This window comes from Tetrahymena thermophila (genome assembly GCF_000189635.1).
Source record: "Tetrahymena thermophila SB210 genomic scaffold scf_8254665, whole genome shotgun sequence".
NCBI classification, from domain to species: Eukaryota; Ciliophora; class Oligohymenophorea; order Hymenostomatida; family Tetrahymenidae; genus Tetrahymena; species Tetrahymena thermophila.
In genome coordinates this window covers 452,206-477,610 of record NW_002476432.1, presented here as the reverse complement: position 1 = coordinate 477,610, position 25,405 = coordinate 452,206, and the positions used below count along the sequence as shown (strand labels likewise).

The 25,405-nt window shown below is 22.4% G+C and overlaps 8 protein-coding genes across 8 annotated transcripts; 4 read left to right on the top strand and 4 right to left on the bottom strand. All coding sequences in view use genetic code 6, as the record gives it.

Annotated features, from left to right (window-relative positions):
• Positions 1–300: 300 nt before the first annotated feature.
• Positions 301–2,742, top strand: TTHERM_00227290 (helicase carboxy-terminal domain protein; the record flags this gene model as incomplete). Its single annotated transcript, XM_001014260.2, has 1 exon — positions 301–2,742. One exon carries the CDS (start codon positions 301–303, stop codon positions 2,740–2,742), a length of 2,442 nt encoding a protein of 813 aa, XP_001014260.2.
• An 868-nt stretch (positions 2,743–3,610) lies between these two features.
• Positions 3,611–5,862, bottom strand: TTHERM_00227280 (cyclin-dependent kinase-like Serine/Threonine kinase family protein; the record flags this gene model as incomplete). Its single annotated transcript, XM_001014259.4, has 8 exons — positions 5,329–5,862; positions 5,146–5,237; positions 4,921–5,092; positions 4,660–4,759; positions 4,196–4,430; positions 4,017–4,140; positions 3,910–3,966; positions 3,611–3,838 (listed from the first exon to the last, which is right to left on the bottom strand). The coding sequence occupies exons 1-8, from the start codon at positions 5,827–5,829 to the stop codon at positions 3,611–3,613; spliced, it is 1,509 nt and encodes a 502-aa protein (XP_001014259.4). The 5' UTR covers positions 5,830–5,862.
• A 2,233-nt stretch (positions 5,863–8,095) lies between these two features.
• Positions 8,096–8,488, bottom strand: TTHERM_000227279 (hypothetical protein; the record flags this gene model as incomplete). Its single annotated transcript, XM_012797287.1, has 1 exon — positions 8,096–8,488. One exon carries the CDS (start codon positions 8,486–8,488, stop codon positions 8,096–8,098), a length of 393 nt encoding a protein of 130 aa, XP_012652741.1.
• Positions 8,489–8,499: 11 nt separating this feature from the next.
• Positions 8,500–8,856, bottom strand: TTHERM_00227270 (60S ribosomal protein L22, putative; the record flags this gene model as incomplete). Its single annotated transcript, XM_001014258.3, has 1 exon — positions 8,500–8,856. The coding sequence occupies one exon, from the start codon at positions 8,854–8,856 to the stop codon at positions 8,500–8,502; it is 357 nt and encodes a 118-aa protein (XP_001014258.3).
• Positions 8,857–10,233: 1,377 nt separating this feature from the next.
• On the top strand, positions 10,234–15,192 carry TTHERM_00227260 (hypothetical protein; the record flags this gene model as incomplete). The annotated part of the gene is made up of 13 exons (XM_001014257.2): positions 10,234–10,278; positions 10,337–10,471; positions 10,527–10,783; positions 10,939–11,058; positions 11,111–11,339; positions 11,402–11,464; positions 11,675–12,505; positions 12,568–12,760; positions 12,978–13,312; positions 13,360–13,449; positions 13,533–14,433; positions 14,576–14,915; positions 14,976–15,192. The coding sequence occupies 13 exons, from the start codon at positions 10,234–10,236 to the stop codon at positions 15,190–15,192; spliced, it is 3,756 nt and encodes a 1,251-aa protein (XP_001014257.2).
• A 609-nt stretch (positions 15,193–15,801) lies between these two features.
• TTHERM_00227250 (cation channel family protein, putative) lies at positions 15,802–20,431 on the top strand. Its single transcript, XM_001014256.3, has 5 exons — positions 15,802–15,942; positions 16,057–16,522; positions 16,713–16,944; positions 17,267–18,002; positions 18,086–20,431. The coding sequence occupies exons 1-5, from the start codon at positions 15,841–15,843 to the stop codon at positions 20,123–20,125; spliced, it is 3,576 nt and encodes a 1,191-aa protein (XP_001014256.3). The 5' UTR covers positions 15,802–15,840; the 3' UTR covers positions 20,126–20,431.
• A 489-nt stretch (positions 20,432–20,920) lies between these two features.
• TTHERM_00227240 (actin binding protein, putative) lies at positions 20,921–22,448 on the bottom strand (the record flags this gene model as incomplete). Its single annotated transcript, XM_001014255.3, has 2 exons — positions 20,921–21,836; positions 22,108–22,448. 2 exons carry the CDS (start codon positions 22,446–22,448, stop codon positions 20,921–20,923), a joined length of 1,257 nt encoding a protein of 418 aa, XP_001014255.1.
• Positions 22,449–23,130: 682 nt separating this feature from the next.
• Positions 23,131–23,758, top strand: TTHERM_00227230 (DSS1/SEM1 family protein; the record flags this gene model as incomplete). Its single annotated transcript, XM_001014254.1, has 3 exons — positions 23,131–23,422; positions 23,582–23,627; positions 23,683–23,758. 3 exons carry the CDS (start codon positions 23,131–23,133, stop codon positions 23,756–23,758), a joined length of 414 nt encoding a protein of 137 aa, XP_001014254.1.
• Positions 23,759–25,405: the final 1,647 nt, after the last annotated feature.

The following is a 25,405-nucleotide window of genomic DNA, read 5'->3' as shown; positions in this document are numbered from 1 at the left end:
TTTAAATTTTGAACCTCGATAAGCTCATAGATCTTATAAAAGACCATTTTAATCGCAGCAAGTTAGCTTTTACAGCTGCATTGGCAGATTGCGACTTCTAAAAAGTTAAAGAAATCATTTTTAGCATAACTAAATCATATAAAATGAATAAACTATTTAATATAGAATTCTTTGATATTAGTTCGATGTTTAAACAAATTGAGGAAAAGGTTAATGAAATAACAGGATAAGCTCTAATAGCAGTGAAAGCTAGTTTTACTTATGACTAAAAGACGAATGATTTGATTAATAAAATTTATAATGCAGATGAGTATTTAAAAAGCATAGATAAATATCCTTATTAACCTTAAATGCAAATAGTTTTAAATGAGCTTAATAATAAATTAGATCATGAAATCTAAAATCTTCGTAAAAAGATTTTCAACTATTAAGAAAACCTAAGAATTAAGTTAATTTTTAATTAATATTCAAAAAGTTTCTGAATAAGTGAGTAAGTTTGGCTATGTTGTTGAAGTAAAGTTATTTGAAGCTTTTGTAATCATAAAGTAAACTATGGGAGAAGAATTAGTTTTTTAATTAGGTAATATTCTCAAACAAAATGCTTCTGGGGCTCAAATTGTGAACTAAATACCTTAGTTTAAGTCTTATAGGATTGATTAATTTAACGAATTAGTAGGAAGACATGACATTAATTACATTCTTGGCAAATTGTAATAATGCGAAAGTGGAAAAATCAAATAATATTTAGATGGCAATTTAAAGGAATAGCTAAAATAGTGTTATGATACTTACTTAAAAAAATATGAAGATACAATTCAATAATATAAATATGATGAAGATAAATGGGAGGAAATTGTAGACAATGTAAGATAATTATCTAAATAAATAAATCTTCATAGCAAAAAATAGAAGAATGAAATTCTACATTTGCTTGCTCAAATTTGTGCATATTGGACTCTAAATGAAAGCGGAAAATAAAAGTAAGATAAAAAAAATATCTTTAAAAAACCAAACCATACTCAAATAATTAGCATTATAATGCTTTTAGGAATTCATAAAGAAGCTGGGTTTTGGTAAGGAGTTAAAAATTAATTTTAGTATGAAAGCTAAATTTAGTTGAATAATTAATTGATTGAGATTTTGACTGGAGAAGGAAAATCAATCACATTAGGCTTTTGCTCTATAATACTTGCTTTATTGGGCTGTGAGGTTGATGTAGTTTGCTATAGTAACTACCTTTCAGAGAGAGATGATAAAGACTTTCGTAACCTCTTTATCTCCTTTGGAGTTTCTGAAAAAATTAAATATGGAACTTTTAGATAATAAGTAGAAAAATACATAAATAATAATTTCAATATTAGGCAAGCTACCTTAGATATAGTAAATTCATAAACTTTAGATAATAACAAAAACACAAAATAAAATACTACAAATTATAAAATCTTGTTAATAGATGAAGTAGATATCTTTTTCAATCTTGATTATTATGGATAAACTTAGAATCCTATAGTAAAGTATGAGGTTGAAGAAATAAAAAATATTATTACAGAAATTTGGAATTCGAAAGGATAATAAAAATCAAGCATTATAACGAATATTGAATAAAGTTCTAGCTATAAAGAATTAATGATTAAATATCCAAAATTTGAAAGACTTTTCAAAAGACATATTAATAAACTTGCTTAAGATGTGAATCAAGTAGAATTGCATAAAAATTAAAAAGATTATATAGTGAGAAATAATTTAATTGGGTATAAATAAATCGATTCAACAATTGATTTTAAATTTTATTATGGTTATTTAACTCTCTTTGCATATTTCCTTGAAAATTCCAAAGGAAATATAAATGATTAAACACTTAAATAAAAAACTTAATTAAATTTACATTGTGGACATATTTCTTATGCATTATTGCCAGATACTTATTCAGCTATTTTGGGGGTAACTGGAACCCTTCAATCTTTAAATTCACAAATGAAAGAGTGTCTCAAAAAGTATAACTTCTCAACAGAGATTTACATCCCTTCAATGTTTGGAGATTCTAAGCTTGATTTTAGAAAAGGAGATATGGTAAAAGTAGAAATCGATTAAGAAAACTAATATTTGTAAATTCAGTAAATCTCATTTTCAGCAATTAAATAAAAATAATCTGTGCTTATATTCTTTAAAGATAGTTAATCTTTAATAGATTATCATGACAGCAATTATTTATACCTTCCTAAAGAAAACTACATCAAAGTTACTGATCATAATGATAGTACAGAATTTAATCATTAAGTTCAAAAAGCGACTAGATCAGGTCAAATAGGACTTTTTGTTAGAGAGTATGGAAGAGGAACAGATTTTATTTCATTCGATCCTAATGTAATTCAATCAGGTGGTGTAGTAGTCATCTAAACATTTCTTTCAGATAATATAACAGAAGAAATCTAAATTAAAGGAAGAACTGCAAGGCAAGGCTAACAAGGATAATATTACTTAATCTTAAATCAAAAAGATTTAATAAAAGATTTTGGATTGTAAGATGATCAAATTTAGTAATGGAAAAATAATTAAAATTAAAAGTCTCTTTATGATAATCTCAGTGAAGTAAGAAATGTTAAAGAAAATTAAAGGTATGAAGACATTGAAAAAAAAATAAATATTGCTACTGACAGCCACTAAAAAACTATTTAATATATTTAGAGTATTAAAAATGGAAATTATGATTAAGCTATTAACTATATTAATGATAACAGTTGAACTAAACAAATTATAATATACCTTTTTTAATCTTTAAATATTAATATTTTTTGTTCTTTCTTTATATCCACAATATGTAGTTAGTCAGTTTTCTTTTTAAATTTATTTTAGATTTACAAAGTTTTTAGAATTTACCATTTATTTGAGTAGGGAAATTTTTTAATTATGGCTTATATATTAACAAACAACTTATAAAAACTTTTTCATAAAATAATATGAAATCTGGATAATTAATTTTTGATAAGTTTACTATGATCATACAAAATTTAATATTAAAATACTTGGTTCATATGTAACAAAAAAAATACAGTCCCTAAACCATTTTGGTTATTTTGGTTGGTATTAATAAATTGAATCTAAATTTTAATTAATAAATTTGACTAAACCTTATCAAAATGAATATTAAGATGTAAAGTTATATTGATTATATAAAAATCACTAATTATTTAGTAAAGTAAATAAATAAAACATTTTTATTCATCAAAGTTTTATAAAATAAAAGAGAGAACAAATAGTTATTAATTATATTTATTTATTTATAAAATATATAGTTGAAATATCATATTAATTAATTAGTTAATTTTAATAGAATATTAATAGTATATTAATTTACTCTCATACTCATTTTTTGTTTTAGAAATTTTTTTAGTTTTTATTGAATTGGCAATTAATTAATTAATATTATATTTTTAAAATGAATTAATAAGTTGGTTAGTTAGTTAGTTAGTTATTTATTTATTTGTTTGATTAAATGTTTGTTTAAAGAGTAGGTAGGTAGGTTATTTTTATATGTTAAATAAATTTCTTTTTTGGATTTCGTTAATTAGAGTTTCTAATTTTATTTAATATAATGTTTTGTTATTTTAGTTCAAAGATATTCAGGAGAGGCTTCAAGTGACTCGCTTCTTTATCTACGTTGTTACTATTATTATTATAACTAAATTTATCTTTATTATTCTTATTCCTACATCCTAAGTCTATTCTCTTCTATTCTTTATTAATTTTCTAAAAAATTAAGTTAGCATTATTTCAATTAGCCTTGAGCCAATTAATTAATTTAATCTAATGAAAGCTATCTAACGTCGTTAAAAAATCTCTATTTATATTTAAAATAAATAAAAGTTTTAAATCAATCAAACAAACAAAAAAAAAATAAAATAAAATTACGTGTTCTTTGCATTATTTAGCTGTAAGTCTTTTGCTGGGATTAATGTTCAGCATTCCCTTAATTACAATAAAAAGCATTAAATAAATTTTTAGAAAATTAATAATACCTTTAGGAGATCTATTCCATCTTCAGACAAGTAAGGGAAGTTTTTTTCATAGCTAAAAGCTTAATCACTAACTCTTTCATGAAAGCTATCAAAATCTTAGAATTCTGTTGGAAGGCCGAGTGATCTATTTAGATATAATATAAATTCAATACATAAAAGATAATTAATAGTTTATTTACTATATAATCTTTAAAGCTTATTCCAATTCAGTTTATCCTCTGAATAAAGGAACAAGTCTCACCATTTCTCCAAATACGCATCCTAAAGACCATATATCAACCGCTTTTGAATAGTTTGTTTGGTTACAAAGCATTTCAAGAGGTCTGTACCAAAGAGTTATCCATCCAGGAGTAAAAGTCTACCTTTTTTATGTAACCTGTCTTGCCAGTCCCAAATCAGCAACCTTTACCTATCCTATTTAGCATAAACAATTAAGTGATAAGAATAGAATCAAATAATTTAATATTATCAAAAATAGCTTTTATTTTTATAATATCCTTCATTTTTTTAGTGAATTATGAAAATCAATTTACGTTTTTGAAAATTAAGTTTAAATGCTTACAAATTCAAATCCAAATTGAATTTGTTATTCTTTTTAAGAAAGAACATTTACAATATAATTAAATAAATAATTAACATATACCTTGTTAGGTGATGAGGATGTTTGCAGGTTTAATATCTCTATGCATGAAGCCGTTAACATGCATTTCATAAATGCCTAGCACTATCTGATAGAGTATGCTCTAAATAATTAAAATAACAAATGAGTAATTAAATTTATTCATTAGTGCTATTTTGTTATTTTAAGTATCTTTTTTGATTTCTTTTAAAGATTTGAGAAGAAAACTCTACAAAACTTGAAGCTTTAATGAGCTTAAAATTAGTTAAAAATATAATTTTTTACCTTAATTTAAATAAGGGGTATGTAGCATTTTTTATTTTCAAATTCCTTGATGAAAGTTTGGAGATTTTAATCAATATAATCGAAAACCATGAAGAACGTCACATGTTCTTCATTTTATTGATTTTATATGGTTTCTTACTATCTCTTATAGGCATGAAACTAATCTTTTAATCTTTGATGAATATCATTAATTTAATTAATAGTAATCGCATAAAAATATTTCACTTTATTATGTTTTCATGATTTAGCGAATTCAAAATAGAGAATTCTCTCATATTTTATGAATCTATTCCATATCCTCCAATTTAATGAGCAGTCTTTCAAATATAAAAATTAAATTTTAATACAAAATTAGCCATTAAATTTAGTAAATATCGATAATTATGTAAATTTCGAAATGTAATTTACGAATCTTTTTATCTATTTGATACAAACATGCTTCTTTTCTTTTTCATCATATGCTTAATAAACGCACCCGTAAGCGCCCTATGCAAGTGGTTTTATAAGTTGATATTTGCCATTCAACAAATAAGGTACTTAGCCTCCTTAAGTTTGTGTATTTCTTTTTTATGATTAGTTCATAATAGCAATTTACAATTTGATAAATAGATATTTTTGATTTTTTAAAATTTTTTTGTTCAGTTTATGAGATATCAATATTTATTTATGATAAAGCAAATAATTAATTAGATTTGATTATTTAAGAGTTTTTTTTGTTTTTTTTATTTATTATTTATTTTAATGTGTTTGATAGAGTGAGTTAGTGTTTTTTTGTTTCTAATTTCCTTTTTTGTTTTAAGATTTAGAGTGTTGTTCTAAAATTTATATAATTTTATTAATAATTATACTCGTTTGTAGTGGTCTAAAAACACCCTGATTGATAAACATCTAATTTTGTTCAATATTCATTTGATCAAGTATTTCCTTTTCCCGCAATTAATTAATTAACAAACAAACAAACACACTCTAATCTATAAGGATGTAGATTAGAAATTTAAAAATAATTAGGTTTCTACATTTTACATTTAAAATTAATACAGCTAATTTAATAATGTAGTAATTACATTATTTTTTAATAGTGGCTCTATATATTGTCTAAGAAGTGGTGCTACTTTTTAGAGAAATATTTTTTGATAGCCTTATCATTTAAGATTATTTACGCTTTACTATTAATTCATTTTTAGAGTGTTTAAATTAATTACTGTTGCTTTTATAAGAATGATAAAGAAAATTAATAATAACTTGTAACAATCATAATAATTGATAGAAATTTTTTCTTCACTTTATTGGTTGAATAATTAATAAATATATAATTGAGACTGAATTACAATATATAATCAGATTAGAGTACTAAAATATGATGCACATTCTAAACATTTAAACGCTATTTTAACATAGTATTTTATTTTAAAATAAATATAAATAATAAATTACCACTTTAGAGGAAAAAACGCTTTGAATTGTTCTCATTATTATTAATAAATTTAAAAAATATCTAGATAAAAAACATATTTAAAGAGAAAATATTTGCTAAAAAGGTCACTTTGTATACTAATTTCGTATTAATACTAAGCATTAAACAAGCTTTTTATATAAATTCCATTAAATAAATGAAAATCAATTGAATACAATTAATAAATATCTTTATTTATTCATTCATTAATTCATCTCTTTGTTTATTTTTTTGCTTATTTACTTATTTTTTAGTATTTTACTTGCAAAAAAATACTGAGTAATTACGCACTTTATTTGAAATCACAAATAGATATTTTAAATAATTATATTTCATATTATCTATTTAAAAACAGCTTATAGATTTTTTAAGATAATCAATCACACAAATATCTCTTACTGATTTTGATACATTTTAAATAATAATTTACAATAGATTATTTAAATGCGACCATTCATTAATTATTTTGTAAAACTGAATAGGCTTTCAATTATTTATTCCCTCGCTTTCATGAATTTGAATTATTTGTATTAAATTATCTGCTTTAAATTCACATAAACAAGAACAAAATATATTTTTTACCAAATTTTGGTAAGCAATTTTGCTTTATGTCATTTTAAATAGATTTGCTTTTGAAATAAATATATTTATTTTTCTTAAATCATTTTAAATTAATAAATGCAAATTTATAAAAATTTATTCAAAATATTTCCATTTACATTATGTGGTGTGTGTTCGTGCGCTGTGCGCAGCCCAAATCTTTTTGAAACTATCTAAATGATTTTTTCTAGTATAAAAGACAGCATTAATTTATTAATAATAAGATAAATTCAACTCTTATAGGTATAATACTGTTTGAACATTTTTAAATTAACAATGACAGTAAAATGAATGAAAAGTATATGATTTAAAAATAAATAATAACTCCCAAATTGAATAAAAAAATATTTTATTTGAATATTTGTCTCCCTGCTTATTTAAAAATTTTAAGACTAAAACAATAGTAATTTCACTTGCTTGCTTAGAAATATATTTGAAGATAAAAATATTTAATGAAAATGATCGAAAGCGAAATAATTATTTGAAGGAATTTTGAATTAAGTATTCTGTATAACTAGATACATATTAGTAGTATATAGTAGAAATTTTGTTACAAGAAAAGGTTGATTAAAATTAAGCTTATTTCAATAAGTTTGTATAGGAAAAATTAATAAATTATGTTTGTTATATTTTGAGCAGGATATTTATTTATTTAGATGATATTTATACATTCGTTTCTTTATTTTGTACTCTTTATTGATGATCCATCATTGATTGTTTGATAGATTTACAGGTTTCAATTAATTGCAATTTTATTAAGATAGCTCCTTTCTAAAAGGTATCAAAAATTGGCAATACTCTATTGATTCTCTTGTTTTGTTTTCGAGTATCTTCCTCTTCTTTTCTGTCCTTAATCGATATCGTATATCGAAAGGATCAATCCAAGGAAGACTACCTATTTACTTACATGGAGCATACCAATAATTCTATTGATAGCTATTCGCTTGAATGATTTGTCTAAGTCAGTTTCCTTGAAGATTTCTCAGCAGAAGACTCCTGAGAGAATTCATTTGCAGGAATAAAAAGAAGACTTTTAAGAGAGATTACATATCAAGCTTTTTGAATGTATTTATGAATCAATATATAAAAGATTTAGAGTAAGCATCATCTAATTTTAATTATTCATCGCTGCTGCTTTATGAATATTTACAGATAAATAGAAGTAGTTGCTTAAGTAATATATTTTTTTGGGAGAATAAGAATATGTATGTATTTTTTGTTTTGTTTAGTTGGATTGGGGGAGTTTGAGTAAAAATATTTGGAAAAAATGTATGGATGGATTGTATTAATTAATTTGTGATTGATTTTGAAGATTTAAATATTGCAAAATTAGCTTAATGACTAATACAAAAAATGTAGAAGGTGACTACATTTAAAATAAGTTAAATAATTCATTTATTGTGCGTTTTTATTGTTATTATCTTGACCTATTGTCGCTTGTAAATGGAGCCGCCTTCGCTTCTGCGGCATTCTTTGTACTATTTAATTATTACAATTTTTATTTATAATGATCATTGATAAGTTCTTCACTCAGCTTGGTCTTATTGAATGTTGAAATATCTAAGTTGGTAAGAGTTCTTGTCAGAAGAGGTGACGTAGAGATAGTTTCTCAAGTCTTACTTCTTAAGGTACTTCTTGGTTAAGTACTTAAGGTATCTCTTGGAGAAGGGGATGGTGGATTAGACGTTAATCTTCTTGTCATCGTTGCTGATGGTGATGTTTTCACCCAAGTTACCGAGCTTACCACCGACTTTAATCTTGGATTTCAAGAATTCGGCGAATTCACCGATAAGGATGACCTTATCTTCAACGGGTTGAGAGCAGTCGATCTTGAAGCCCAAGTTAACCTTCTTGACTTACTTAGTTTTCTTTCTGAATGACATTTCTATTTGTTTATTAAGTTTTTTTTATTTTTGTGCTTTTTTAATTTAATTTCTTTAAATTTTTTTAGATCAATCTCTTGCAATTCTATTTAATCAAATCCCTCTTGTTATTTTTTCCATTAAATTTGCTCTTTTCATTTCATCTTTTATTTGACCTTAACTAAATTTCGATTGCTTTTTCATTCATTTTTCAATCATATCTTTTATTCTTCTCCTTCATTCATTAATACCTTCATTCTAAATAACAAGTAAAAACTCATTTTCTTGTTTAATTTGCTTAAAGATCTCCTCATTCTCCATGAAACTCTTATTCATTAAATTTGTATATTCTTTATGGTATTCAAAAGTATTTTTGTATTAACAAGCAAAATCATTGTATGTAATTGTGATAAATAATTTATAATTCTTAAAAACTCATTCAAATTGAAATAAATTAAATTTTTAAAAAGTCTAAAATCTATTTCATTTTCTGAATAAAAAAAATCCTTATGTTGTAATAAAGTAAATGAATTTTTTTTTTAATTTTATGTTTTATATGTTATGAATACTAACTATTAAAATTTATCTTATTTATTTAAAATGCAAATAAAATTCATACTTTTGATTTATTTAATTTATTTAAAAAGAATCATTATATAAAAAACAAACATGGCTTGGTTGATAATTAGTACAATCTACTAGCATTAAAAATAAATTATCTTATAATAAATTCAAATAATATAGCAAAAGTATTATTTAGTATATTAAATAAAATTAAATTATTTGAGAAATAAAGAACTTATTTAGCATAGTTCATACTCTTTGAAAGCTCTTTATCAAATAATAAAAAAAATAACATCATATTATATTTTTGATATTATATTAAAGATTTATTTTATCATCAAAATTGAATTGGTTTTGTTAAATTTTTTATTTTTTTAATCAAATTATATGAGAAAGTAGTAGATAATATCCATAAAATAAATATATTTTCATATTTGCTTATTCAAAATTATTAAAAAACTTTTAGATGAATAAAAATGAAATTTAAATTATAGTTGATTGCACCATTAATCAATCAATTAATGTATTTAAATCTTTAAGAAAAGTTTTTGATTGATTGTTATAATTATATGCTAAAAAATCTAAGTAAAATCTATACGTTAATAAATCAAATATTAGAAAAAATATTAATAAGAAAAACTCAGTAAATTTTTTTATAAATTAATTAATTGTAAATAAGCAAAGAATTCAATTTTAGAAAGTTAAATTGTAAATTACTAAAGCAACAAATAGCTAGCTAACTACTTACAAAGCAAACTAACTTGATATTAACTAATTTTTAGAGAAGGAATTTATTATTTAAGATAAAAAATTTATATAATTTAAATATAATTAATGTCTACTAATTATCACGATCATCCACTTAAGCGCCTTTATGTCGTAAATAAATAAATGAATGATTATTAAATATTTTCAATTTACAAAACTAATATCTTAGGATTTCATTTAAAAGTATCAAAGACCTATTAATCCTGATATTATTAATATTCTTGATCAACGTTAAAATAATCTCAGGCTATCGAAATAGGATTTATTCTCTCCTCCTACTTCACGTTCTTTGGCTAAAGAATTGGTAGATTTTTTGAAAATTTGAAGTTATTAATTTTGAAATAAATTAATTGTAAAAGGAAGAGGATGCTCTTGATATTTAATCAGTATGTATTTTATTAGAAAATGGGATTGACAACTTATTTGAATTAGAAATAAGTGGTTTTAAAATGAATGTTGAAATTATTCATTAAATTACACAATCAATTAAGGATAACGTCTATTTGTAAAAATTGTCTCTTTCAAATAATATGATTGATGATAATTCAGCTGCTCACATTGCTATGTTTATTTAGCTTAATTAAAATATTAAACAAATTGATCTATCATATAACAGGTATTTATTTTATTATTTTTATACAATCAAGTGCTAAAATATGCTACAAGAAAATGCTTTTTGAATCTCAATTCAATTGAGCTAGATTATAAAATATTCTATTTATTACTTTTTATTATGCAGTTAGTTCTTAACAAAATTAATTAAAAATTTAGGATATCTAACTTTGGTGCACAGCAAATAGCTTAGGTACTTTCCACAAATAAGGTTATTACTCATTTAACTCTATCAAGAAATTACATAGAAGAAGATTACTTTGGTGAGGCACTTAAGAAGTAAATTAACTAAAAATAAGACTAACATATTTTGAATATTTTTTCAACATAGAAACCAATGCTTATTAGTATTAGATATAAGTCACAATAACTATAGTATGGAATCAGTTGAGAACTTATTAAAGGGATTGCTTGAAAACTAAAAATTGCAGAGATTAAAAATTTTAGGAATGTTAATTGGACATATTCACATTTACTAGTTTTGCGAAGTACTATCAACAAATAACTCCCTTTAAGAAATAGATTGGGATTTGAATTTAAAGCAAGATGATCAAGAAATAGTAATTAATTAAGTTACTTATTATGCATAATAATTGATTTTTATTTTATTACTATTCACTAGATTTCTAAGTTAGAAGATTCTCTTTTTGATAACAATACCCTAATATCTATGCTTTCAAATAAGGTAAAGATTACTTTATAATCAATCAATCAATAAGATTATGTTTGTTAAAACTTAAATTAATGAATAATTAAGATCTAATTTATAAACATTTCTTTCCTTTATCTTTAACTTTTAAAAGTATATTTTTACCAATTGTTTTAATTATATTAATATGACTTTTAACTATTGATTTATTTTAAGAAATATTAATATTAATTATTTGATTAATAGATGAACATAGGAATTAACAATCTTCTTACTGAGGTCATATGCAAATATCTACTTGCTAATGAATGGGTATTTAAAAATTATAAAAGTGTTTTAAGAAATGAAATGCCTCAATGTAATGAGAATATTAGGGATATTGTTTGCAGAAAGATAACTAACATTTAAGCTTCTCAAAAAATACAGGAAGAGGCTAATGCCTTACAATTAATTTAAAATGCTAAAGAGGAGATTATGCAAAAATAGCAGGACATTCAAATTCAACATATGATTGTTGATTAATTTTAATAGTCCCATTAAGAACTCTTTAATAGCTTTAACAGCAACAATGTTAATAATTTAAATACATCTAATGGCAACTTTAGTAGCATCACTAATAATAACAATAACAGAGAGAAATAATTGAAAGTTTTACAGCCAAAAATAAAATAAATCTAATAAAGCTAACAATAAAACTCTAACATAAGTAATAATTAAATAGGTGGTGCTGTTGTTACAGGTGGTAATCTTGAGTACTCAAGAGAACTCTTAAATAACATAAGTACCAAAAAGTAGTAAAATTAGTATTATTAACAGAATTAGCTGCCTTTCTAAAGCAATAGCTAGAATAGTTTTAAGAGACTAGACTTAATTGGAATGTAGCTTCCAAGCTAAATTCTCAATAATACCACTTAAGAATAAGATAACAGTGCAATTTAGAATTTGAATATTAATTTAAATTCTGTAAACAGCCAATAATTTCTTAACAAAAGTTTTAATAATACCAATAATTTGGCTTCTAACAATAATAACAATAACGCAAATAACAATAGATATGCTTAATCCTTAGAACCTACTGTAAAATAATTTTACAAATATTTTTTTCTTTAAAGAGTAAAAATTTATCTAATTTAAAATAGACTGAAGGTCCTCTATTATCTGATGTGTAATAATATTAGTCAGTCATAATGTAGAATCCTACTAATTACAACACCCTCAATTAACAATAGTAGAATTTGCTGTATAATTAAATTCAAGACTAAGCTTATTAATTATAATTCCAAACTAGTTAGAAAAAATAGTGGAATATGCCTCTATAAAATATTCCTTAATGTAATTATTTTTTTATTAAGAGATTAATTTGAATTAATTATATTTAAAGCTTCAAAAATTCAATTTTTCACTAAAAGACTTGAATCAAAGCTACCAATTTTATTTAACATTTAAAGACTTAAATAATAATTTTAAAATTAAAATTATTTAAGTTAATTTAATGTAAATTTAAATGATTTATTTGTTTATTTACTTTTTTATTTACTTACTTAATTAGAAGACAGAAATTATTTTAATGGAGAAGAAGACTATACTCAAGATTAGGAATTTTAAAGCTAGTAGAAAACTGATAGATTAATAACAGGAGAAAAAGAAGAAATAGAGGGGAAAATATATGAAAGAATCAAAGACATAATTAAAGAAGAAATGGCTAAAACCATGGAATAGTATATGAACGGACAGAACAATTATATTGCTTAAAATAATTATTCTGAACTAAATAACTAAATAAAAAAGCCTCTAAATCTTTAGATAGAAAGCACTAACACAAACTCTTAAAATGATTTTAATTCAAACTATTGCATAAAGAGTATTAAAAGCGAAGAAAGATTAGTAATTCTATCTTCACTATTTTTCAAGTATTAATAAAATTTTGTTAGAATTAGATTTGCGAGAATAATAGGGAAACAGGCACTTAAAATGAATCAATTATTAGTAACAGAAATCAATTAGATTTTGTTGAAATTTAAGTAAAAAAAATTATAAATTATTTTTAACTTCAATAAAAAACTTAGTTTTTATTTTTATTTGTTTATTTATTTATTTAAATTAGAGTAGATTAAATGATTTAGAGGAGAAAATGAATTAGGTTAGCCTGTTTTATGAGGAAACTAACAATTAAATGAACTATAAATTATAAGAAATTGTTGAAAATGTTGAGAAATTAGTTGATTAAAAATAAACTATGAAGGAGCTTATTGAGCAAAGAGTCAATTAGGTAAAAGAGAGCTGGTAAAGTGAGTGTATTAATGCTATGAATATGCATTTAACCTAAATATATAACCCAAATATAATAGAAGATTTAAAAAATAGTATAGAGAAAGTAGTGAGAGAGTAAAATAAAGTATATGAGGAATAAAAAGAAATGGCGAGGAAGGTAAACTCAAGTGATAGAGAAATAAATGATTTAAAACAATTGATTGATTTAGTTGATTCTTTAAAAAAATCGGTTAAGATCTTAGAAAAAAAGACAGATAAAAAAGATTCCGAAGTCAATTAACAGTTGTGCGATTATGGTGAAAAAGTTAAATAAATTGAAAAAATTTAGCAGGAGTCAAATTTAATGGTTGAAAAATATACTGAAGAACTAAATAAAAAGTTTAAGGAACTCAAACGTAATTCTGTTAAAAAAGATGAATAGTTATTTAAGAGTAGAACTGAATTTGATGAACATATTAACGAGATAAAATGCCATATTGAAGAAGCTCTCAAAAAGCTTGTTGAAGAAAGACTTTTCTAATTAGAAACAGCATTTAACATCAATGGAGGCTTTAAGACATATTTGAATAATTTATAAGCAAAACTTGAAAAAGTAGAAAGCTCTATACATGGATAATAGTAATAGTAGTAGTCTCTTTTGGAGTCTAAGCAAAATGTTGAAAGTCAAAATAATTATTAAAGCAAAACTAATTGCTGCTATAATATCAATCTACCTTAAAAATATGCTAATAAAGGTATAATTATTTTTATTATATTATCAAGAGTTATTAAATCAATTAGCCAAATTTGTCAATCAAATAAATTTAAATTTTTTATTTTTGCTTGAAAAAAATAGCTTTTCTTAAAGGTTTTAATAAATTTATTGATTTAAATTAGAAAATTAATACAAATATTAAGATGATGTTAGTGCTTAAAAAAAGAAATATAGCGCTAGTTTTCACCAGAATATTGAGTAGCCAACAGCTGATAAAGTGAGCCATATCAGTAGTTAGTATGTATAGCGCTAAGAAAGTGGAGATGAAAAAGATTTCTATATATAAAAATGTAATAGTTCGTTAAAAAAGTAATTATCATCTTCTAAGAAATAAGATCTTCCTTTGACTCTTTCTGACTTAAATGCACAAAGTATTGTCTAAAGTGGGCTAAAAATATAACACCACAATAGACAAAAAAGTATTTAAGAAGTCAGAGAAGATGTATGTGACAAGCTAAATAAGTAAAATATATTTTTAAAAATATATTTATTTATTTATTTTTTTAAAATTAATATTTATAGATATAAAGAATCAAAAAGATTATTTGAAGAAGGATAAAAAATAAAATAGTATTCCAGTATGTTTTTAGATTTAGATCAAAATGAAAAAACATTAGACTAATCAGAATTAAATAACAAAAGTAAAATAAATAAATATGCTTCATCTATGCTAATTAATTAAAAATAATACAATTCTAATTAGTCAACTCGATCAACAAAAGTTATTTAATTTAAGTGATAATAATAAATTAAATTGACAGTATAAGTATATATATAAATGAAATTCAATACCTTCTTTTATTAAAATAAATAATTTTTGTAAATTAATCTAAATTATGTATATAGAGTCAGATGCATTTTAATTTAATTAAATAGAGCTAATTAATATACTACGAATCCTCATTAATTATTTTATGAAAAAATTATATTAAAATATAAAATTTATTTTGATTTGAAAAATTTGTAAATATTATTAAAAGCTTAAAATTATTTAGCATATTTGTAAGTTCTTAAGTATATGTGTCTATAAAATTAAATATTAATATTCTACCAATAAGAAATTATCGCATATAAAAATATTTTTCATTTTTTATAAATGTTCCTACAAACATACATAGATTCATATATAGATAGATATATATATATTTTCATTTATTCCTTTACTAAATATAATAGTAATGTTTTCATTCTACAGGAAAAAATAAATAGTTAACCTTAAACTGATTTTTTTGATTTATTTGTATTATTTAACTTCTAATATATAGTGTTTACCTTTAAATAAAAGTCAATTAAAATTTGATTAGTCAAATTTTTTTTTTTTTGCTTAATATTTTTACTTCTACTAATTTAGAAGAAAGAAAAGAGTAAATAATAATCATCATAAAATATGTAAAATAATTCATAAACCCATTTGAAATTTGAGCAAAACAGACTTGGAACATCGACATCCTTTGACAATCATATGGTCTAGTTAAAATTTAATTCTCAAGTAAATGTTTAATTGGTTCATAAATAGAAAACTTTGATTTCTAACTAAAATGAAATATAAAATAATTAATTAATTATCTTCCATTTTAAATAACTGAAATAAATGGTAAAAAAGGATCACGATGAATTAAATGAAATAAACAAAAAGAAACATGACACGGAAATAATGGACTAATCATGTAGAAGAGAGTAATAAATTCGTTTCAAAGATGAGCAGAAGCATGATGAAATCCAAATATCTATTTTTGACTAGAGTATTGCCAATAATGAATGTTTGGAAACATCTATTAAACCAATTGATAAAGAGAAAAAAAAGACTTTGGCCCAGCTAAGAATTTAAAGGATAAAGTTTTCTCGATAGTTGTCACAAGATTAGCTCAATTTTTAAAAAGAAGAAAATATTAATAAAAGTACTTAATAGTTGAGTTAATTTGTAAATAAAGACCTTAAAAGCAAAAAAGAGCCTCTAAAAATAATGCTTGCTCTAAACTTGTTGGTTAGTGTTAAGAGCTTCTATCGATAAGTTACTAAGAATACTAGAATATTTTAAAGGCTTACTGAAGAGCAGCATGAAATTATAGGTTATTAATTTTATTTTATTCAATCATTAAAAAAAAAATATTTGAATTTTATGTTATAATTTCTATTAAAAACGTATTAAATGTTTCAAGTTATGATTAGTGGAACATTTTTAGCTTTTTTATAACAAACAAACAAACTAACTAACTAATTGCATCTAATTTATTTTCTAAATTATTCTTAAAAATTTAGGAGATGTTGTATCAGTTTACCATAAAAATAGTACTATTAAATCTAAGAGAATCTAGTAATTTCTAACATATTTTAACTATATTTTGTATTCTAAGATACCTGATCTTCCTACATTTTCTCCAAATGGTTTATTAAAAACGATATGGGATTTGCTGAATGCCTTTCTTATTGTAGCTCTTTCATTTATTATGAGTTTATAGCTTTTTTTTACTCTTGAAGCAAACGAATTTATGTAATTTTTAAGATTTGTTATTTTTTTTAAGTATATGAAAAAGAAAATTTAAATATTTAATTATTTTGATTGAATAAGACTCATTTTTTTCAAAGATAATCATAAATGCTTAGATAAAGATATTAATTTTGAATGAAAAAATAGAAAATAGAAACAAACAATTTTAATTTAAACTTTGTTAAAAAAATATGGAAAAAAGAGTAAAAAATTTTAAAATTGATAAATAAAAAAATTAATAGGTTTGTCTATGAATTTATTAACATTTTAATTGACTTTCTTAATTCAATTTTATTAAAGATTTGTTTTATTTAAAATTAAATAGGCAAATGTATAAACTTTCTTTAATTGGATTTATTATAGATATTTTATTGAACCTTAATACATAGATTTTTCTTAGAGGGGTTCTAATTAAGCAAAGAAAAAAAATAATTTTTATTTATCTCAAGCAAAAATTAATTTTTGACTTATTAGGGATTTTGCCTTTAGTTTTTTGCTTAATGGAAATCTAAAATGTGAAGTATAGCTTTTTATTATTTCTTTTAAAGTGGTTAACTTTATCTTAGAGCTTTGAAAGAATGATATTTTACTTAAATTATTAAAAGAACTTAAGGAATGTTGTTGATTTTGGAAAATTAATCCTTTTACTCTGTATAATTTGCCATGTATTCTGTGGATTTTGGCACTACATAGCAATTTATGAAATTTAACAAGGATATGATTAAACTTGGCTGCATAAATATTATCTTGAAGAAGCATCTGTTTTTACTCGGTATGTGTATTCTTTCTACTTTTTAGCTGTTACTATGATTACAGTTGGCTATGGTGATATCACTCCTCAAAATAGTACTGAGATTATTTTTACTATTCTGACTATGTTTGTGACTGGAATGACATGGGGATTTAGCATCAGTAAAATAGGAAATATCATTGATAATATTGAGAAAAAGGAAAAGTCGTATAAAGAGAGTATGTAAGTCATTCACACTCTCATGAGAGAAGAAAATATTAGATCTGATTTTAGAGACTAAATTTCCAACTATCTAAAGTATATTTACAATGTAATATTAGTTAAATAATTACTTATTTTTTTTTTAAAAAAGTGATTGAAAATGAATATAAAATAAATTTTTTTTTTAAATAGGAATCGAATGAGGTGTAAAAATAGCAAGAACAGAAAGTCATTGAAAAGCTTTCGAATCAGCTGAGATTTTAATTGATATCTGAAATATAAGGATAGTATTTAGAAAACATCCCTTTTATCAAAAATATGGAACTCAAATAAAAAATTATATTTCTAATGGAGGAATGCTTATATTCACCAGGAGAGATTATATTTTAAGAAAACAATATTGATGATTGCGCTTTGTTTTATATTGTGAAAGGAGAAGTTGAAATAATTAGATAATCAATTTCAAGAAATAGAGAAGACTCTATAATTTAAGTTTTATAAAAATCATCTTATTTTGGCGAAATTAGTTTTATTACAGGTTAAATCAGAAACTTAACAGCTAAAGCAGCTGATTTTTGTAGAATTTACAAGATCAATAGAGAAAAATTTTTGAATTTGATAAGAGAGAGCAATAGAGACTATGAAGAATACGTTATGATTAGAGATAATATCATTTTTAAGAATAATTATTCTATAATTAACTAAAAATGCTTTCACTGTTAGAGTGAAGAGCATTTTTCAATGTCATGTCCGAAAACACATTTGATAATTTCTAAAAAGGGAATAGCTCATCGGTATTGTTTCTCAGTTCCACATTTAAAGAGATAAATTTTTTCGAGGAGAAACAAGTAGCTAAAGTGGAAAACTCGGATATCATAAAAAAGGTTATACTAAGCTGTTTATTAAATAAATGACAATGAAGACTTTTTTGAAGTACTAAATGAAATTGAGTAGCAAGCAAAGCCAAACAAAAGCTTAATTTATGAGAACGATGACACGTTCCAATCAAGTGAATGCAGTCAAGAAGAAGATAATAAACATGAAGACTAAAATAAAATCTAAAGAAGAAGTGGATTAAGGAAAGTAAAAATAAAAGAAACAAATGAAACAATTTAAGAAATATAGCCATCGAATACCAACATTTCTAACTAATCAAGTTATTCTTCTTTGAATAATAAAAATAATGCTGATAGTAGTCAATAGAATGAAAACCAGATGAGTAATTCAATAGTCTTTCAAGAATAAATACGATCTATACAGAAAGAAATTTCTAACATACAAAACATTCTTCAAGGAGAAGATGGAAGCTTAAATAAATTAACAAGTATAAAAGAGTCATGTCAATATATACCTTCTTAATGCAAAATCCAAGATAAATAGCTGCCTTCTAGTTTTATCTCTCAGCAATACTCAAGAAAAGATAGAAAGTCTCTCTCTGTAGGACTCTGCCATTAGCAAGATATTAACGAATAAAATATCCTCCAATTCAATCAATAACAACAGTAGCTGAATTTGCAATAACAACAATAGTAAAATTATAATTAATAGTTGCAACAATAAAATTATCATCAATTGCCTGATTCTCAAAAAATTTCAAATGAATTAAATTCTTTGTTATCTCTACATGAGCCAATAAAAAATTAAATTTCTCAGCTTAGCTAGTTTAATGAAAGGTAATTGAGTGATTCTCCTCAATCTAATAAATATTTAAAGCACTCTATCCTAAAAATAAAAACGAGATCAATTTCAAGACTTGATAATAATTTAGAACAAAAAGATTAAAGCAGACAAAATTCGCATTCAAGCAAAATGTAAGATCTAAATTAATAGGATTCTCTTGATTAAGTAGTAAAAGGCAAGAAAAAACAAAGAAGATAATCTAATAGTAGCTGTAAAAATACATAGTATAACAGATAAGATTCATTATATAAGATTGGCAACACTCCTTATTAAACACAAATTAAACTCCCTTAATTAAATAATGAAAAACATCAAAATATCGAAAATAGCTATTTTATGCTCTAACATTTTGACAAAGGATAAGTTTTTAAGTATTATTACCCTAAACATAATTATACAAAAATCTTAAAGCTGCTCAAAAAGATGCAAGTTTCTATAACAGTCGAAAAAAATATAAAAAATAGAAAAATGATCAAGCAATTATCTAAAAAACAAGAATTTAAATCATCAAGTTTTTCTCCATTTGCAAAATTTTAAAAATAAAATGATTGATATGAGACATATAATTAAACAATATATTGATTAATTAATACTCAAACCTCTTTCTTCTTTTTCTAATGTATTTAAAATTTCTTCTAACTTATTATACCATAATTCTTTAAAGTAAAATATTATGATATGTGCATCATTTTACTTTATTTTAATCCAAAATAATAATTTATTTTTTTAAATATTTACAATCAAACTATTTTTAACTGAATTTTATAAATTAATCAAACTTTTTTTTATATATTTATTATTCTTTTTCTTCTTCATTTATTATTATTTTATTCTATAAATAAAAAGAAGCAATATTATGATATGGGCATCATTTTATATTATTTTAATCCAAAATAATAATTTATTTTTATAAATATTTACAATCAAACTATTTTAAACTGAACTTTATAAATTTATCAAACTTTTATTTATTTATTTGATTTTTTAGTTATTCTTCTTTTTCTTCTTCATAAATTATTTTATTCTATATATAAAAAGAAACAAATCAGTTTTAGTTTAATATAATAACTCAAAATATTGCAAAAAAATATGACAACAATTCAAATTTAAAATAAGTTTATTTTACTTAAATAAATTTGTCAACTAAAGATTAAATATTTAGTTTGAGTTGATTAAAGTAAGATATTTCTTTTTAAACAAATGTTAAAGATATAAAAAAATTAACTCTATTTATTTACTTTAAACATTTTAAAACAAAATAAATAAATAAACGAACAATTAATTAATTTCTAAGTCATTTAGGAAATTAATTATTTTTAATATTCTAAAGTGTATTTTCATTCATATTCATTATACATTTTCTTAGTTTTTTTATTCTTCAATTTGTTCTTACGAATGCATTTTATCATCATGGATTTCATCATTTTTTATTGGTTCAGTGTCTATTTTAACATCTTCTACTGTATTGGTTAAAGGTTTTCTAAATCTAGCTTATAACCAAACTCTATACATTTATAATCCGGTTTTTCTGTTTTCTAAATATCTATAATGAACATTATTTTCAATCTCTTCAAAGCCAGCATTTTAGAAGAGTTCTGATATTTCTTCTTTAGGGAAGTAATAAACTCTTGTTCCATCATGCTTTACATAGAAATGGTCTTTGAGTTTTCTACCTTTTTTTCTAGAGAAGTTTAATTAGGCAAAATCATATCTTCCATAGTCTCTGAAATAAATAACTGATCCAGGTTTCATCCATTCAAATATTTTTGAGATTACTTTTTGATGGTTTTCTGGAGAAATTGCACTTAAGACAAAAATTAATGTAACAATATCTGCAGGTGGATTAAATGCAGCTGGAATTGGATCGTTAACAAGATCAGCTACTTCTGCAACTACTTTTTCAGGATCGTAAGGTTCAGCTTTCTTAACCCACTCAATAGCCTTCGAAGAGAAATCGCAAACATAAAACTTCTTAATTGCAGGATATTGTGGCATGAGAGGATAAATTGTATCTCCTACACCACAACCTAATTCGCACATAATAAAAGACTTATTCTTATTTTCTTCGTCATTCATAGCAACTAATTCTGGGAACTCCTTATACAAGTAGTGTCTATTGTGGAAAAATCCTAACTTATGGTTCTTATAAAACTTATCCCATTATTTATTAGCTGTTGATTCAAATTTCTCATATGTTACTTCATCTAACAATTCACTATCATCTTCAATCATTTGCTTTGCTTTTTCCTCAAGTTCTTAATTCCTATTATTTTATAAAATTGCATAGTTATTTACTCTAAAATCTTATTTCTACTCACAAATAATATTAAATCAAAAACTATTTTAAAACTTTGGGAAATTTGAAAGTTTTAATTCAAATATTTAAATTTATTGCTCATTTTTGATTTAATAAGGTTCATATTTAAAATTAGTTATATATATCAAATATTTTATTATAATTGGTTGGGCATTTCTAAATTTAGATTTATTTATGATTGAATAGTAGAAATTTGAAAATCATAATGTAGCTTTACCATTAGTAAAAGAGAACGGGCATAGTTTCTTTACCATTTTTATTGAGCTCAAACTTTTTACGAATTTAATCTCTAAGCTTTTCTATTTCTTCTGGTAATTTTTATTCCCAGGTATCAGGCTTTTTTGAAAGATTGAATTAGCTTTTTAAAAGATTTTTTTCAGCAGTAGTGAGCTTTTTTTCAAGTTCTCTAATTTCAATTTTATCTTCTTCTTTTAAATGTGCTATTTCTTCATCAGTAAGGTGATTAACCTTTTCAATATATTCTTCTATTTCTTTTTGATCCCTAACAATGAAGTCGTCTTCATTGAATTATTCTTATGACTATTGTTGGCTATCCATTTAATTAATATACAAAGTAAAAGCTTTTAATTTACTTGTTTATTTGTTTTTTAGCTTAAATTAATTAAATTTTTAAGATATTTTAAACAAATTTGTTTATATTTGAAGCGATTTACCAAGACAATACAAGAAAGAAATTGCTATAGTATCTGCTTGTTTTTAAACAGCAGCATCAAATTAATTTTAATTTTTGATAGATTTGACTGCTATGCTTCAAAATTTACATATTGCGGGCAGATTTAATAATATTAAATTTGAATAACATCCATTAAATGTTATAATTACTGAAAAAAAAAATGAGAATTTATATATTTAAAGTGGATATTAAAATTCAATTCTAATTAATTCTATATATTAAATTCTTCCAATAAAGTGGCTTGTTAGTTTTTTTGTTTTATTTGAAATTTTTTAATTAATAAAAATTTGTTTTTTAGAAATATTTTTTTTAATAAAATGTATTTATTTACAATTTTTATTTTATGTATTTTAATCAATATAAAAACAAAAAAAAAATTATTGAATAATTAAATTAAATTGATTATGTAATTACATCAGCAAATTAAATTTGATTGACTAAACAGAACTATGAACGACTTCAGAAAGACTTCGCAAAGATCCGAGGGTATCTATTTATATTTCTTTCTTTCTTTTTGATTGAATTTGATGTAAATTGTATAATAAAATGAATGAAAGAAGATAATCAATAAATTATATTTAAAATAAATAGACTGGATATTTATAAAATTTTGATTATTTAAAGAACTCTAAATTATTAAAAAAGAAACAAAGATTTATCACATTCACATAAACACTTAGCTTATCAAAATTAAGTAAATAAATGGCCACTAAAAAAGTAGAAAACAAGCCCGAAACTCAAGTTAAGAAGGACTAAGCTCCTGAATAAAAATTAAGTGAAGAAGTAGCTAAAGTCCTCGACGAAGATGATGATGAATTTGAAGAATTCCAATAAGAAGGTAGCTAATTCTACTGAATTAATTAGTTCATAAATATAAATTAAATATTCATATTAAAAAATTGGCATTTAAAACAAAAAGAGAAAACAAATAAACTATTATTCATTAAATTTACATAATAGCACTCAAATAATAAAATTATTATTTTAAATGAAATAGATTGGTAAGATATATAAGTTGATGAAAAGATTGATGTCAAGCAATGGTAATTAATATATTTAATTATTTTTAAAAATATTAATCTTTATTTTTCTAAAAAGGCGTGAAGATTGGGACGATGAAGATATAAATGATGACTTTAACTAGGAATTGAGAAAATAATTAGGTGTTAATTGATTCAAAGCGTTTTTAAAATAAAATAATGTTTATCTTGTATATATCTATCTATCAATAAATCAATTACTTGTCTAAATTTACAAGCAAGCTTTATTAAACATTGCTTAAAATTTCTTTAATTTTATTTTTGTTAGATTTTTTTGTTAAATAAAGAGAAATTCTAGCATAATGCTTCATAAAATCAAAATTATATTTTATTTTAAACAAAAATGATTTATTTTTCATTTTAATAGTAATATATTTAACTTAGAATTACCAGAATAATTTAATAAATTTTTTTATTTAATAACAATAAAGAAATAATATCATTATGCAAATAAATACTAAAATAAATAGAAATTTAGCTAAATAATTAGTTAGTTAGTTAATTAACTAGCTAATTGCAAATATTATTCCACTGATCAAATAAATGAACAAAAAATATCTGAAAAACGTAAATTTCAAAATAAATTGAAATTATATTTGAAATTTGATAATAAAAATAATACATTTATTTTGTAATTTTGTGACTGATAAATCTAAAAACATATTTAAATTAAACATAATCTTTATTAATTAATTATGTTTAGAAGCTTCATATAAATTAAAAAATATTAATATGTAAAATATTTTATAAGTGAAAATAAACTTTCACATTTATTAAAATAACTTTAAATATTAAAAAATAATAATAATAAATAAATTTTTATTTATCTTTTCTTGAGCTTTAAAAGTTTTTTTAAATTTAGAATAAAAAATGAGTAAGTCAAAATTTTTTGTAGTAAATAATTATTAAAAAATTCAAAATTATCATTGATCTAGTTTATTTATGAATTTTTTAAAAAAGAAAGATCAACTTTTTTTAAAAAATTATTAGTAACTAATGCACATGCTAAAAGCACAGATAAATATTGTTTCGTTTGTTAGATAAAATGTTTTTTAAATATCTGTTTATATTAATTTATCTAAACTGTAAAAAATGAAGATTTTTTTATAAATTAATATTAACTAATAAATGCAAACTACTGATTTTATGATTAGAAATTCAAATTTAACAATATAAGATAAATTAAAGTTTAATCAATTATTCATTTTACTTTTATTTATCAACTTTTATATTTGAAACTTAAAAAACAAAATAAGAAATTTGAATTTAGTTTATTTAAATTTATATCAATAAGTTTTTAATTTTTACAAGGTATTTATTTTTATGGCTTTTGATTTTTTGAATGTTCAAGACATAGAAAAAAGATTTTGATTCTGTTATATTTTATCATATTTAATATTTCTATTTGTTTTACAAAAATAACAAAAGAATATTACTAAATTATTTATTAGATTGCATATAAATTAGAAAAAAAAACCAATTTTAACACTTGTAAACTAACTAAATATGTATCAATAATAAATAAATTTGATTTGCTTTGCTTAAATTGTATTTTGAAACAATTTCAAAATAAAAAATGCAAATATTTTTTATTTTAATATTAAAATTATATTTGAAGGTATTATAGTTTTTTGGACATTCAAAATGTATAGAAAAAAAATAATAAAAAATTAAATATATTAGATTTTGTCAAATTATATATTTTTATTTATTTATTAATTAATTTGCAAGTTATAAATAATAAAGAAGATCATAAAAAGTTAGCTATTTATTTTTATAAT